This window comes from Lissotriton vulgaris, assembly GCF_964263255.1.
Source record: "Lissotriton vulgaris chromosome 2_1 unlocalized genomic scaffold, aLisVul1.2 SUPER_2_unloc_1, whole genome shotgun sequence".
Classification (NCBI taxonomy): Eukaryota; Metazoa; Chordata; class Amphibia; order Caudata; family Salamandridae; genus Lissotriton; species Lissotriton vulgaris.
Window position 1 is genome coordinate 2,644,731 of NW_028240612.1, and position 13,546 is coordinate 2,658,276.

The following is a 13,546-nucleotide window of genomic DNA, read 5'->3' on the forward strand; positions in this document are numbered from 1 at the left end:
TAAATGAAAATTCAAACAGGTGTTGCGCACACACATGTCCAAAGGACATGTGTGTGTGGAACATGCAACTTAGAAAAATGCTTTTAAAAGCATTTTTCTAAGTTTTCGCTATTTACCACGAGGTTTAACCTCGCGGTAAATAGCGGGCCGAAATTGCGAATTCGCAATTTTTTAATGGATGATGAATTGCATTTAAGGAATCTCAAATAGAGATTCCTTAAATGTAATTCCTCGCAAAATTGCGACATCGCTATTACCGATTTTTGCATTTGGGATGATGAATCCCAAATGCAAAAATAGAACTCGCAAAAGGCCAGATTCTCAGAATCTGGCCCTTTGCGAGCCGATTTCGGCTTGATGAATCAGGCTGCTGGATTCTTTGGATACTCAGAAGTAAGCATGGAAGATCTGGCTGGCAGCAGCTGAAGGAATGGAGGCTGTTGCCAAGCAAGACGCAGTCCACAGGGCATGGCCTTTATAGAGTTGGTTCCAAAAAGGCTGCTTCCTGCGTGATTTGGTTTTCTGTTTGTCTTTGGGCACTCTTTGGGCTTTCTTTATGTGGAGAATGAAGCTCTTCCTATAACAGATGTAGCACACAAAGCACTTTTCTCCAACAGATGTAGTGCCCCAAAAGTCTACACCACATTTATGCTTCTAAGTGAAAATAGCGCTATATACACAAGCTATAATGTAGGTTGTGACAGAGCTCTGGGGGTGCCCAAGGCTAACCCTATGTGACATTTAACTTGCAGTACCAAATACCTGGGATTTATAGCTAAGTCAAATATACCAATCAGGTGTATGCCAATTTCATTATGTTTAAAGGGGATGCACAGCACTTTACCACGAGTTAGCAGGGGTAAAGTGCACAGAGCTGTATGCCCAATAAAAACTATCAATGCAAAAATCAGGGGGGAAATTCACACAAAAGATGGTCTTTCCAACCCTTAACAACAATGTAAAAGAGAAAAGGGAAGCAAAGAAACAGGATAGGCCGGCTTGAAAACATACAGGAAATGGGATATGTACAGGAAGATTGGAACACCTACCCAATGGGGAAACATTAAATCACAAGTTTCATATTAAAAATATACTCACTTAAACTTTCTGCTGCATTCCCTTATCCTGACTTCATTCAAATTGTTTCTTCCTTCATTCTCTTGATGATGTTTTTTACGTTTTATTTGACTGATCGTGAAACCACCCTTAAGAATTCAGGCTTAGGAATGTTGATTTTTACGTCTTGCAGGAGATTTGCAGTGAGGTTTTAAATGACTGACTGGTTATATTAGAGCAGTAAATCAGCTGAATCTAAAACTGGAGGTATGAGGCTCCTATAAATATGTCAGCAATCATGTAACCAGGCCTAACGAGTTCGAATTTTGGAGAAAGTCTTGAGGTTCGCTACCTCCAAAGCACTCTATTTGGGTAAATTATGCAAACTAATGGGTTAAATAAGTCTACAACACAGAAATGCAGCCTTATGTGAAGACTTGTCACACTTAAGGGGTTAAGATTATTTTCATAACATTTTCCCAAAAACGTATGCTCTATTATTTACCATTATAGTTCGTGTATTTGGATGTGTGAAGTTTTCATTATGTAAACATATTCCATGTATTTCCAAATTATTGGTTTAACCATAGTTCATGGAGCTTTTCATTTTTACTAATCTCATGTGCTGTTGCAATATTCGCTTCTGTGAGCAATAGTTGGTGCTTTATGATCTCAAACTTTTTGCATGTGAGTACACAACTTCCTTATGCTTTAGTAGTGAGTAACGCAACATAATTAACACTTTCCTTAAAAATTGCTTCTGAAAGTCCTGATTTTCATGTGAAAGCCCACCTTGGGAAATAAGCTGTGTAACCTTTGTTTTTTGTATTTTCTCCATAAATACCGGAAGTTGATGAGAGAAGGTATACATAGTAAACAGCAGTAATACTTCTCAGGATTGTTACATTGGACTCATAGCAGCCCACCGTATTCTGCAACTAAGTTAAGTAAACCCAGAAGAAATTCAGAAACAAATACTTTTCACACAGTAATCATACCTGTACTTTTCAAGTTCACATGGAATGAAAGATCCAGGCTCCTGTTTCAACCATTGATCAAAAATCTTTAGATTACTGTCCACAAAATCAATTATGATGAATTTGTTGAAGGATTCACAGGCTGGTAAAAGTGAAGAAGGTACGAATGATCCACCATACTTGATCATGATATCCCCTTTCACCTTACCTGATTAAAAGTAAAACACAACAGATTGAATATGCTGCATTTTTGTCTTTAATATTTATTTTATGAGTGCTTTTAATGTGACCACGGACAGAAAAAAATATCCCTGAATGCACACATAGTAGGCACTATTGTCAATGCTTCAATCACATAAAATGGAACAAAACTAAATTCATTTTAAACTTTGGCTTTCATTCAAGGATTTTGGAAATACTCATATATGACAATATATCTGATTCATATGGTATACTCCTGACTTTTAAACAAAAATGGCTTTATTTCAGCTATCTCCTGCATAAAACGTCTTTTGTCTCAATATAGGCTAAAGGAGAAAATACAATCCATGATATGTTTTCAAAATCTCCCACTTTCTCGTTGGAAAATGTTCTCATCTCGACTGCCATCTTTATAAGTATTTAAGCTCAGCAGAACATCAATGTGCATATTTTTATACAATCATCTCAGGTAACTTGTGACTTCATGTGTATAACACTGTCATAGAGTGTTGTAATCAATGCTACATCTGAGGGTTTATATGGGCTATGTTGGTATTCTACTGCTGTAATTTTGGTGCTGATGTTTGCTTTTAAGGGTAGCTGATGAGTAAGCATTACAAGTTGTTATATATCATGCTAGTGTCTGTGCTGTAGTTATGTCTCAGACCAATGGACACATAGTATATAATCCCTGCTATTTAGCCAGAGGCCAGCTAAATATCTGAGGCTTCACTTTTTATCTGGCACATTCTAAAAAGTAGAAATCATGTACTATTTGTTAAGTGTCCAGATTATTAGAGGGAAAGAGGTCCTTATTTAGGTAGACATGGAGAGAAAAGGGACTCAATGCACATGCATCATGTCCAAAGCATTTGAAAGTTAATACGTATATAAATGTACTTAAGTACGTACAAAGGTATGTGTATGAATTAAGGTACATGTTTTACAGATGAAAGAACAGTAAAATTAATTTTAAATAAAAACATTCACGCTAATATTAAAATAAGAAATGTATAACTACAACGTCTGTTTCAATTTTTTTAGGATATTGCACACAAATACTTTGGAGTGCAGTACAAGAGTATTCAACTTTAGGAAAAGAATGATTATATTTTTAAAGCATGTTACATAAATGTTGTCTATCATAACAACTCGTAAGAGAGGGTCCGAGGGAAGTGTTTAACGACCAAACAGGCTAATACCCCCTGTGTAACTACCTAAATAACAACAAAGCCTGTTGGTCACGTGGTGCTGAGATATAACAATTAACACTGGTGAAGTTGCACAACAATTGATTCAAATAAAGACTATCAACTTGATGATTAAGTCCTATCAGCCCACCTGATGGCGGAGCCTCATCATCTAGGACTTCCAAAACCAGGTTTGTGTGCGATCGCCCAGTTAGATATTAGCAACGCATCACAAAACCGAGGTATGGTTACCAAAGTTGTAAGTCTAGATAGTGGGACTGATATGTGCAGTGCAAAAAAGGAAAAAGTGAAGTGGATTAAAATGGCTATCGAGGCAAACAAAGACCTTTAATAGTGTTCACCTGGATGTCAGATTAAAAATAGTGGACTGACAGTGTGAAATAATCACTGTCTAACTTGCTTGGTAGATATCAAGACAAAGATCTATACAGGGCCAACATGTTTCTGCCTTATTGTGAAATATCACTGGCATTTGTCAGGGCCAAGCTAAAATCTGCTACTGCAAGGGCACTATCATATGTGCTCAACTAAGAAATAAGAAAATAAACATACGAGTGATTAATTAGAAACCATCCTACCACATCTTCTCAGTATTGTTCTGATGATGCAATAGGTCTTTCCTATGTAGGAAAAAATGGAAAGAAAACATTGTAGACATTGCATGTGTATTATCCTTACAATAAAATCTACAGCGAGAGCAAAGTCAAAGTTGCTAATGCTTGTGCACGACCAGTGGTAATGTAAAATACTCTCAGACTGGACCATCATAACTCTGTGATAGTCACATATACAGTGTATTATGTTGCATCACACAATGAATAAGTATACAAAAGTTTAACACTTACCCATCAGTTTATGGGAAGTGGACCTCACCTCACCCGGCAACTGCTCGGACGAATAAGGCACCGCTCTAAACATACAAAGACAATCTCTGTGATAGATGCATGTCTTGAGGATACGTCCTCTGTGTGCTGTTGAAGAAACCCACCTATTTTCTAGTCTGTCTGCAACTAGTAACCCACCGGTGTCTTTGATGGCCCCATCGGACAGCTAAGGTATCTGGTCCCCTTTAAAGGGGTACTGAATGGTTATCCCACGATATCTACCGATGTCTGTGTAGACCACTGGGACATGATGCTGTATACAAATGTTGCAAGATGTCTGCCCTAAATTAGAGCCATTCCTCAAGCGGGAAGGACAAAATAAAGACTAGTAAGTCCCTAGGGCCTGTATTACCCAGTACCATGAGTGACTCAGGTATCTGGTCCCCTGCAGTGTGTTCATAGGGGGAGTTAAGTGCCACAGCATTATGCCAAGACAACAGCCAGTGACTGAAAAGCAGCCATTTGTTAATGCTGCTAGTGACTGGTGAACTGATGTCCCAGCTAAATTCTCTCTTGGTAAAGCGGAGTGGCAAAACTATAACTAATGCCTACAGCCCCTAGATCTAAGTAACCCGGTCCCATCTTACCTGTCCGTCGGTACCTTGCGGCGGAATCACGAGCTGAAGGGGAGGCACCGACGGACAGGACTTACGTGTATTTATAGCGCAGTTGAGTGAATGATTGCACTCGGCTGGGCCGTCCTTCTAACGCGCTGCCATTGCGCTGTGAAGGACAGTAGTCCCCCGCGCATGCGCAGACTGACCCGGACAGCGGGCGCGTAGGCGTGGAGGCAAGCACGCCCGATGAGTTGCACCGCGCATGCTCGATGGTAGTGTGCTCGTTACACATCGGGAGCGAGACACTGCCGCTTTAGCGCAATAGCCTGCCATGCTCAGCACAGCCCACCGCATCTATGCGGGGGTTGTTGAGAGAGCAGTATGTAATTGCCAACACAGGCGCCGCGGCGCAGTAGTCACAAACATTAAAGCAAAGATAGTTTCTTTCTTAATAGCATAGGACAGTGATCTTCGTCGTTGGAATTCAAGGGTGATTATCAGTCATAGGTAGCGTGGAGGACGCTATATGACCTCAACCAACAGTGAATAAATGTGAATCAGGGGAGAGATATGCTATCATGCTTTCTTGGACCCCTAAGCGCTATCATAAGCTATTAATAAAAGATGGGAGATCAAGATTAAGATCAATGATGGAGATGATCAGAATTGCTGTTTTTATTAGTGAGTCTGGAAATGGGTAGGTCAGTAGACACCCAAACTTTGAACCTGAAAAGTAATTACGAAAGGTGCTTGATAATGAGCGCCACAGGTATGTGGGACACTCAAACTACAGTAGTCAGCGCTCCTTGTTGTGATATCAAAGGGCACCCAATGGCAAGTGTTGTGTTCAGATGGACAACCATGGAATGCTGTCATTCAGTCCGTTGACATCAGATTTCAATCTGTAAATCCACCGTTGCTCCTTGACAAAAAGAAAGTGGGAGACATCAGTAATATGTTGTGGAATGTATGGATGTTCCAGTACAACCCAGAACAAATCCTCAACTTTATGATTTGCTTCCAGAAAGTGGTTGGTGAGGCCTGTAGATTGCTTCCTGCAGCGGATTGTGCTTTTATGTTCGCTGATGCGAGACTTAATCATCTGCGTTGTATGCCCCACATATTGCTTCTTGCAAGGGCAAGTGATCAGGTATATTACTTTTTCTGAGTTGCAATTTGTGTGCCTTGTCAGTCTCCACGGTCTATTCGTGCCCATGTCAATTGTAAAGGTCTTGCGTGTCTGTGGGCAAGCAGCACAATTCCCACAGGGGTAGTGACCTTGAACTGGATTGCTGTTCCAGAGGGTGTTGGTGGTTTGTTTTATTTCGTTGCGAGGTCTAGTGTGCACCAGGTTATCTCGAATAGATGGTCCCCTTTTAAATGCAAACAACGGGCGAGGTATTGTCCCTGCACCTGTATTCAGAATTTTCCAATGCTTCAGTATGGTTTTCTTCACTTGATTGGAAGATGTAGTGAAAGTTTGAACCCTAGTCATCCGATCTTTGGTAGTCTCGGGCCTCTGGTGTTGCAGGAGTGCCTCACGATTGTTGTTAAATGCTCTCGTTCGTGCCTGGCGTATTAGTTGGTTGGGGTAATGCCGATCTTTCAGGTTGAGTGCCAGTTCCTTGGCATGATGTTCGTACAAGGTGTTAGATGAACAATTTCGTCTAACCCTGAGAAATTGGCCGACAGGTAAATTCTCGCGAAGTGCTTGAGGATGAAAGCTCTGAAATGACAGAAGCGAGTTACGTGCCATCGGTTTCTTAAAAAGTTCACTCTGTAGGCCACCCTCTGCCGGGAAGATCTGGAGGTCAAGGTACGCCAATTTGTTTTTACTGCTCTCCATGGTAAACTTGAGAAACTGATTCCTAGAGTTTAACCATGTATGAAAGGACGATACCTCTGTTGCCGTCCCTCTCCAAATCACCAAGACGTCATCAATGTATCGTTTCCACAGTACCACCTGATGGATGAAGGGGTTACTGTGGTTAAATACATGGTCTTGCTCGAATTGATGCATGTAAAGGTTTGCCAAACTAGGCGCAAAGACACTCCCCATTGAGGTCCCTGACACCTGGAGGTAGAGATCGTACTGGTAATTTAGGAGAGACATCTTGCAACATTTGTAAACAGCATCATGTCCCAGTGGTCTACACAGACATCGGTAGATATCGTGGGATAACCATTCAGTACCCCGTTAAAGGGGACCAGATACCTTAGCTGTCCGATGGGGCCATCAAAGACACCGGTGGGTTACTAGTTGCAGACAGACTAGAAAATAGGTGGGTTTCTTCAACAGCACACAGAGGACGTATCCTCAAGACATGCATCTATCACAGAGATTGTCTTTGTATGTTTAGAGCGGTGCCTTATTCGTCCGAGCAGTTGCCGGGTGAGGTGAGGTCCACTTCCCATAAACTGATGGGTAAGTGTTAAACTTTTGTATACTTATTCATTGTGTGATGCAACATAATACACTGTATATGTGACTATCACAGAGTTATGATGGTCCAGTCTGAGAGTATTTTACATTACCACTGGTCGTGCACAAGCATTAGCAACTTTGACTTTGCTCTCGCTGTAGATTTTATTGTAAGGATAATACACATGCAATGTCTACAATGTTTTCTTTCCATTTTTTCCTACATAGGAAAGACCTATTGCATCATCAGAACAATACTGAGAAGATGTGGTAGGATGGTTTCTAATTAATCACTCGTATGTTTATTTTCTTATTTCTTAGTTGAGCACATATGATAGTGCCCTTGCAGTAGCAGATTTTAGCTTGGCCCTGACGAATGCCAGTGATATTTCACAATAAGGCAGAAACATGTTGGCCCTGTATAGATCTTTGTCTTGATATCTACCAAGCAAGTTAGACAGTGATTATTTCACACTGTCAGTCCACTATTTTTAATCTGACATCCAGGTGAACACTATTAAAGGTCTTTGTTTGCCTCGATAGCCATTTTAATCCACTTCACTTTTTCCTTTTTTGCACTGCACATATCAGTCCCACTATCTAGACTTACAACTTTGGTAACCATACCTCGGTTTTGTGATGCGTTGCTAATATCTAACTGGGCGATCGCACACAAACCTGGTTTTGGAAGTCCTAGATGATGAGGCTCCGCCATCAGGTGGGCTGATAGGACTTAATCATCAAGTTGATAGTCTTTATTTGAATCAATTGTTGTGCAACTTCACCAGTGTTAATTGTTATATCTCAGCACCACGTGACCAACAGGCTTTGTTGTTATTTACATAAATGTTGTCTTCACTTAAGTGAATACATTGGTTTTTTAATGGTCACAATCTTCCTTTTTATGTTTTTTGAGGGTTGGGGTAATTTTGGGATTCTTATGAAAGGTCTTGTGCAGGTTTTACGTTATTTTTTTAAGGCAGATTGTGCTTGCTTAATATTTCATACCTGGCAGCACAGCAGCAATCGACAAGCAACAGCAAACAGGAAATGCAGAGATAGGTGGTCTCTGTTCCACAGAGGGAGGGACAGTTAAAGCAAGCAACTGGTGCTTGAGGGCACATTGCTTTGAAACACTAGCAGGAGCTAAATTGAGTGAGACACAGTAATGGGGCTTCTGTGGAGCAAGGAAAGTAAAGGGAAGAGACAGAAATGCAATGCATCTGGATAATTCACTAGAGTGTGGATGCACTCAGCTACCAGTTTAGTAAACAGTTTTCTTATGCAATTCACCCTGTATAGTGGGTTTCAAACATAGATGCAGGAGGACTAGGAACAGGGATAGCATGCCATCCATAACCATGAGAACCAGGGATGGCATGCCATCCATAACCATGAGAATTGGACCAGAGCAGGACAAAACTGACCAGGCCCAGGCCAAGAGGACCTAGTAAGGTGGACCAAGATTAGTGGAAGCAGTACCAAGTGGACATTGAGGAAAAGGTTCAGGGTGAGGATGGTCATGATAAGCCTAACCAAGAGGACTGTGAATGCCAGACCTAAAACATGGAAGGACTAGAACCAGGAGTACCAGATTCAGGAAACCAGTACAAGGGTGAACAGAGCTAGTTGGACCAGAGTCAGGATAAAGGCCAAGATGTCCAAATCAACCTGGACAAGAAGGACTTGATATAGGACCATGTGGAAGACAAACACCATAATGCATGGAAGGATGAGGAGGAGAAGGTTAAAGACCAGGAGGGCATGCATATGATTCTAGGTCCCATGCATAAGAATATCACTTTTGTAAATTGTTCTTATTCGTGCATCTTATACTGACAACCCCTAGAAACCTTCCCCTTTTTCAATTTATAGAACTGGTAAGTACTCTCTGAAAAATATGTACATGCAAATGTATTAAAAAGCCGTAGCTTTTGAGTTATAGCAGATGTTGCCTGATGCTGGCACGGTAGTCTGAAAGTGGGACAGATGGCGAGGGACTGGAACTTGGTAGAGAGGTTGAAAGGTCAATGGGTGACAAGGAGTGCTGTCTGTTAAAGATGCTGAAAGGGTTTGAGAAACTCAGGACTGAAGTCAGCAAAAATTGTTAATGGCTAGCAAAGGAGGTAAAAATGCTATGGCAATCAGCAAAGGGCAGCTCACTGTCATAAGAAGGGAGGTTCACATGAGCTGAAGACAGGTTTAGTGAGACTGCAAACAGATAAAATGAGATGGCCCAAAAAAGAACTCTTCGGTAACAAATTGTTGCCTGCTGTGATAGATCTAGGAACCAAGGCCAGAGGTAAGAGACCATAAGCGTGGTCTGCAGAACACTGAGGTGTAAAAATAGAAGCACGTGTGGCTTTAATATCTGATAGTTATTGACGTTATCCATTAATGCATTTTTCAATACAGATCATTTTATTTCAAACAGTGTAGGCACTTGCTGTGCAAATCATATCATTGATCACAAGCAGTAAAAATGTGAAAAACACTGAACTTACCCGAATTGAAGAAGCTGGCTAAGCGCTCACCTCGCTCGGTGACTATATCCTGCTTTAACTCAGCTTCCGGCACGAAATAGCATGAAAGAACGGATTTTGCATCAAAATGGATCTCATATAGCTCCTTCACAGACAGCCCTGATGCCATCTTTACAGATGTAAATGGTGTGTTGTAATTATGTGACTATCTCAGAAACACTGCCTCCAAAGTGAAGATGCCAAAGCTAAGATGCTCCGGTGGGATGTTCTAGGGGTTTATATGACATGTGCACCTTCCTTGTCTTGTTGTCTCTGGCGTCTGCTGGCATAGCTCATCGGTGATTTGCATGCAAATTCATTGTGTATTTTCGTCTGCACTGTTTACTGGCATCAGTGCAGTCTCCTCATCTGGTGTTTGATTTTAGTTTATCGCTTCGGGGAAGTCTATTCGAGAAAACGTTAGGTCCCCTGAGAGGTGCAGAATATGGGAGAGCTAAAAAACGCGCCTTCTGCAAACTGTTCTAGGACAGACCTTTCATTTTCGCAAATGATGACGAGTGAAAAAACACATTTGGAGCCTAATTTTTGCAATAGGATGGGGCAGATTTATGTTGTGAATGCGCCTCGTTTGCGTCACGCAACTGCGGCGTAAACGTGGCGCATCCCTATGACCGATTTACAACGTGACGCATCTAGGCAGATGCGTCACGTTGTAAAGCCCTGCGCCGCTTGTGGGCGTTCCGGCGCAGGGTGGGCGTTCCGGGGCAGGTGCGCCTCGCAAAAGTGGCTGAGTGAAATCTATAAGATTTCACTCAGTCACTTTTAGGCCAATGCTGCGTCAAAACCCTGCGCCTGCTTGAAGCAGGCGTAAGGCTTGACGCAGCATTGGTCAGATAGGGCACCCCCGAGACTTGCTGGAGCTGCGTCGCGCTTGCGACGCAACTCCAGCAATGCGTCTCTTTTACGGCACAGATGCGTGACGCATCTGTGCCGTTTTTGCCCCATGGCGCGCCGCATTGTAAATGCGGCGCACCATGGGTGGCGGAGCTGCGGCGCACGATATCCCTGTGGATGCGCCAGTTATCATAAATCTGCCCCGATGTTTTTAGGATGGTTTATTAATAATGGTGTTTTGCAGAGCACTGCATCTCACATGTAGTTACCTCAGAGCTCTAATGATGTGCCAGAGTCCACCCACCAGGGAGGTCTGGGAAGATGTTAGAGGCCAGTTGTTAAAGACAGGGTCCCAATCTCTTTTTAGTCAATATTTAGATCAGTTATGAGCAGTGGTGCTGCTAGTTTCAATACAGGGTGCCGGCCAGTGGCGACAATTCACTAGAATGACAGGAGTTTTGATAAATGATTGCACTACTAAATGAGTGAGGTCTACAAATGGTGCTCATGTAAAGTGCTCTGATACCTTCGGGTCGAGTTCGTGCTCTATAAAAGAGAGGAACAATCCTTCTCAGGACGAGCATCCTTCCAGGCCTTTTTGTAAAAATGTGGTCCTGTGTTACATTGCGAATATAACAGTTCTCAATTTATGAGAAAAATGGGACACAAATGCAGCTTGGTAGGGTGCCTTTATTCATGTAGACAAAACTCCTAAAGAAAATTACAACTTGGAGCTAATAAAACACCAAGAATACCCATTTGACATTTGCCTTGTTTAGTTTTATGGAGGGAGACAGAAATAACGGAGACCTCATGAATGCATCCATTACTTTTGTACTTCTATATTATTGGCGCAACTGTTTGACTATGCACCTTGTACAGACACTACCTCACCTGTGACCTACCTCCTGTTTGTTTTTTGACCTACCTATGTAACTATGCACCTTGTACCTATCTACCTCAACTATGTAACTATGCACCTGTACCTTGACTATCACCCCCGTGCCCTTGTAAAGCGCTCTGATATCTGCAAAGATCTTGTTCGCGCTATATAAAACTTTCAAAATAAATAAATAAATAAATCCAATCCTTCACAGAGAGAAGGACCTGAACTTGTTGCAAATTTTCTGCAATAATATAGCATTGTACATTATAATACAGTACAACCAAGCATGCATAACATTAAATGATATGTGCTAAAAGTGTGAACGTTCAAAGATTGTATAATTGAAAGAAGCACAATACTTTGGTGTGTACATATCAGAGGTGGGTGAGTTACTGGGTGCTTGAGCTAGGCTCGAGCCAAAAGACGGGCTCTGGCTCAGCTCGAGATTCTCTCAGGGGCAGCTCCTCCGCTATGGCGTTGGAGCATCGCCCCACTGCTTTTAAGCAGTGTGAAACATAAAAGGACAATACCTTAGAGTTATTGTCATTTTATGTTTCCTGTCCTGCAGCTTTGCAGTGGGCAGGTGGGCGGGGCTGCTCTGTTATCTGAGCAGGGCAGTTGAGGAGTGGTTTGTCCACTCCTAAGTGAGCAATGACTGTTTGGTCAGCCCTCTCGTGCCGCCCAAACCACTCATGCACACTTCCCTGTTCTCTGTGCATTACAGCCTGCATGGAGAACATGCACACCCCTCAAGCCCCTAGCTAAGCGCCCTGTCATAGCGTTCAGACCAATCACAATGCTGCATTGCAGCATTGTGATTGGCTTAGGGGAGGAAGCCTGGCTACCTGCTTCCTGTTCCTGTTGGAGGCAGGAGAGAAAGAGCTGAGAAGATGCGGGACCCGACTCGAGGTACGTTTTTGTATTGTTTATATTTCCGATCCCCACTCCCTGCCCCTGCGTGACACCCGCCACCCTCACCCCTGCCACCCACGAGCCATGCCGGAAGTGACTGGATTCTCTTGGACCTTCGAGTGCAAAACCAGATAAGCTTTCATGTTACTTCTGTCTGTCAACCCATTGTCTAATCTCATGCGCTAGCCTGCAGCAAAATTTTATTTCACTGAGCCTCCGTTTCCTTCATTATCACTTATGAGAAAAACTTCAAACACAAGAGTTCAGGATCTCTCGGGTTTGTTTTAATAAAGTACAATGTCACTCCATCTGAAAAATCGAATTGTTTATTTACCAGTAAAATAATATCTCCCCTTAGGAAATCAACGATTTTCACTCATGTTCTACAAACGCTTATTCAACGCTTATTCAAGCACCATTCAGACTCACACCTCAGTGCAGCCTTTTTAAGCAAAACAAGTACCACAATATATATTTGTGGTATTGGCGGTATTGGTTTTCCTTGAAAAGGCAGGTTGTGTTGAGTAATCAGAATAGTGCTTGAATAATTGTTTGTAGAACATGAGTGTAAAACTTTGATTTCAAAAGGGGATATTTTATTTTCCTGTTTAACCCCTTGCATGCTGGTGACGGCTCCCGTCCGTCATGGCACACAGTGCTCGTGTGCTGATGACGGCTGAGAGCCGTCACAACCATGCCCGCGATCGGAATGTGACGCACAGGAGCGGAATTCCAGCCGCGGGCAAGGGTTCAATACGGTGCTGCCTCCCCTTGGCTTATGGGGCCCCTCTCTTTTGTTTCATTGGTTATTTGCCTACATAAATTCATGAAATTAAGGCCCAGATTTAGAAAGGTTTTGCGCAGGTTTGAACATTTAATTGCTTCTTAATGTGTTTGTATGTCTTGCTTTTATGAGTAATTACTCGAATAAAGCACTTTTGAATTGAATTGGTTTGCATTACTTTTTAACACAGATCCAAAGTAAAATATTTTTGGGGATTCACAAACCAACACAAACTTGTATTTGTGTTGGTTTGCAAGAAAATGTAACAAAAACCAGAGC

The 13,546-nt window shown here is 42.1% G+C and overlaps 1 protein-coding gene across 1 annotated transcript in view; it reads right to left on the reverse strand.

The window, feature by feature from the left end:
- The window catches only part of LOC147672986 (nicotinamide N-methyltransferase-like), a 32,909-nt gene extending 22,884 nt beyond the window's left edge, over positions 1 to 10,025 (reverse strand). The window contains exons 1-2 of the mRNA XM_086947837.1: positions 9,813 to 10,025; positions 2,055 to 2,241 (exon numbers count right to left, since the gene is read on the reverse strand). Coding sequence (XP_086803963.1) covers positions 2,055 to 2,241; positions 9,813 to 9,960 — 335 coding nt within the window. The 5' untranslated portion in view covers positions 9,961 to 10,025. The remainder of the gene's footprint in view (positions 1 to 2,054; positions 2,242 to 9,812) is intronic.
- Positions 10,026 to 13,546: the final 3,521 nt, after the last annotated feature.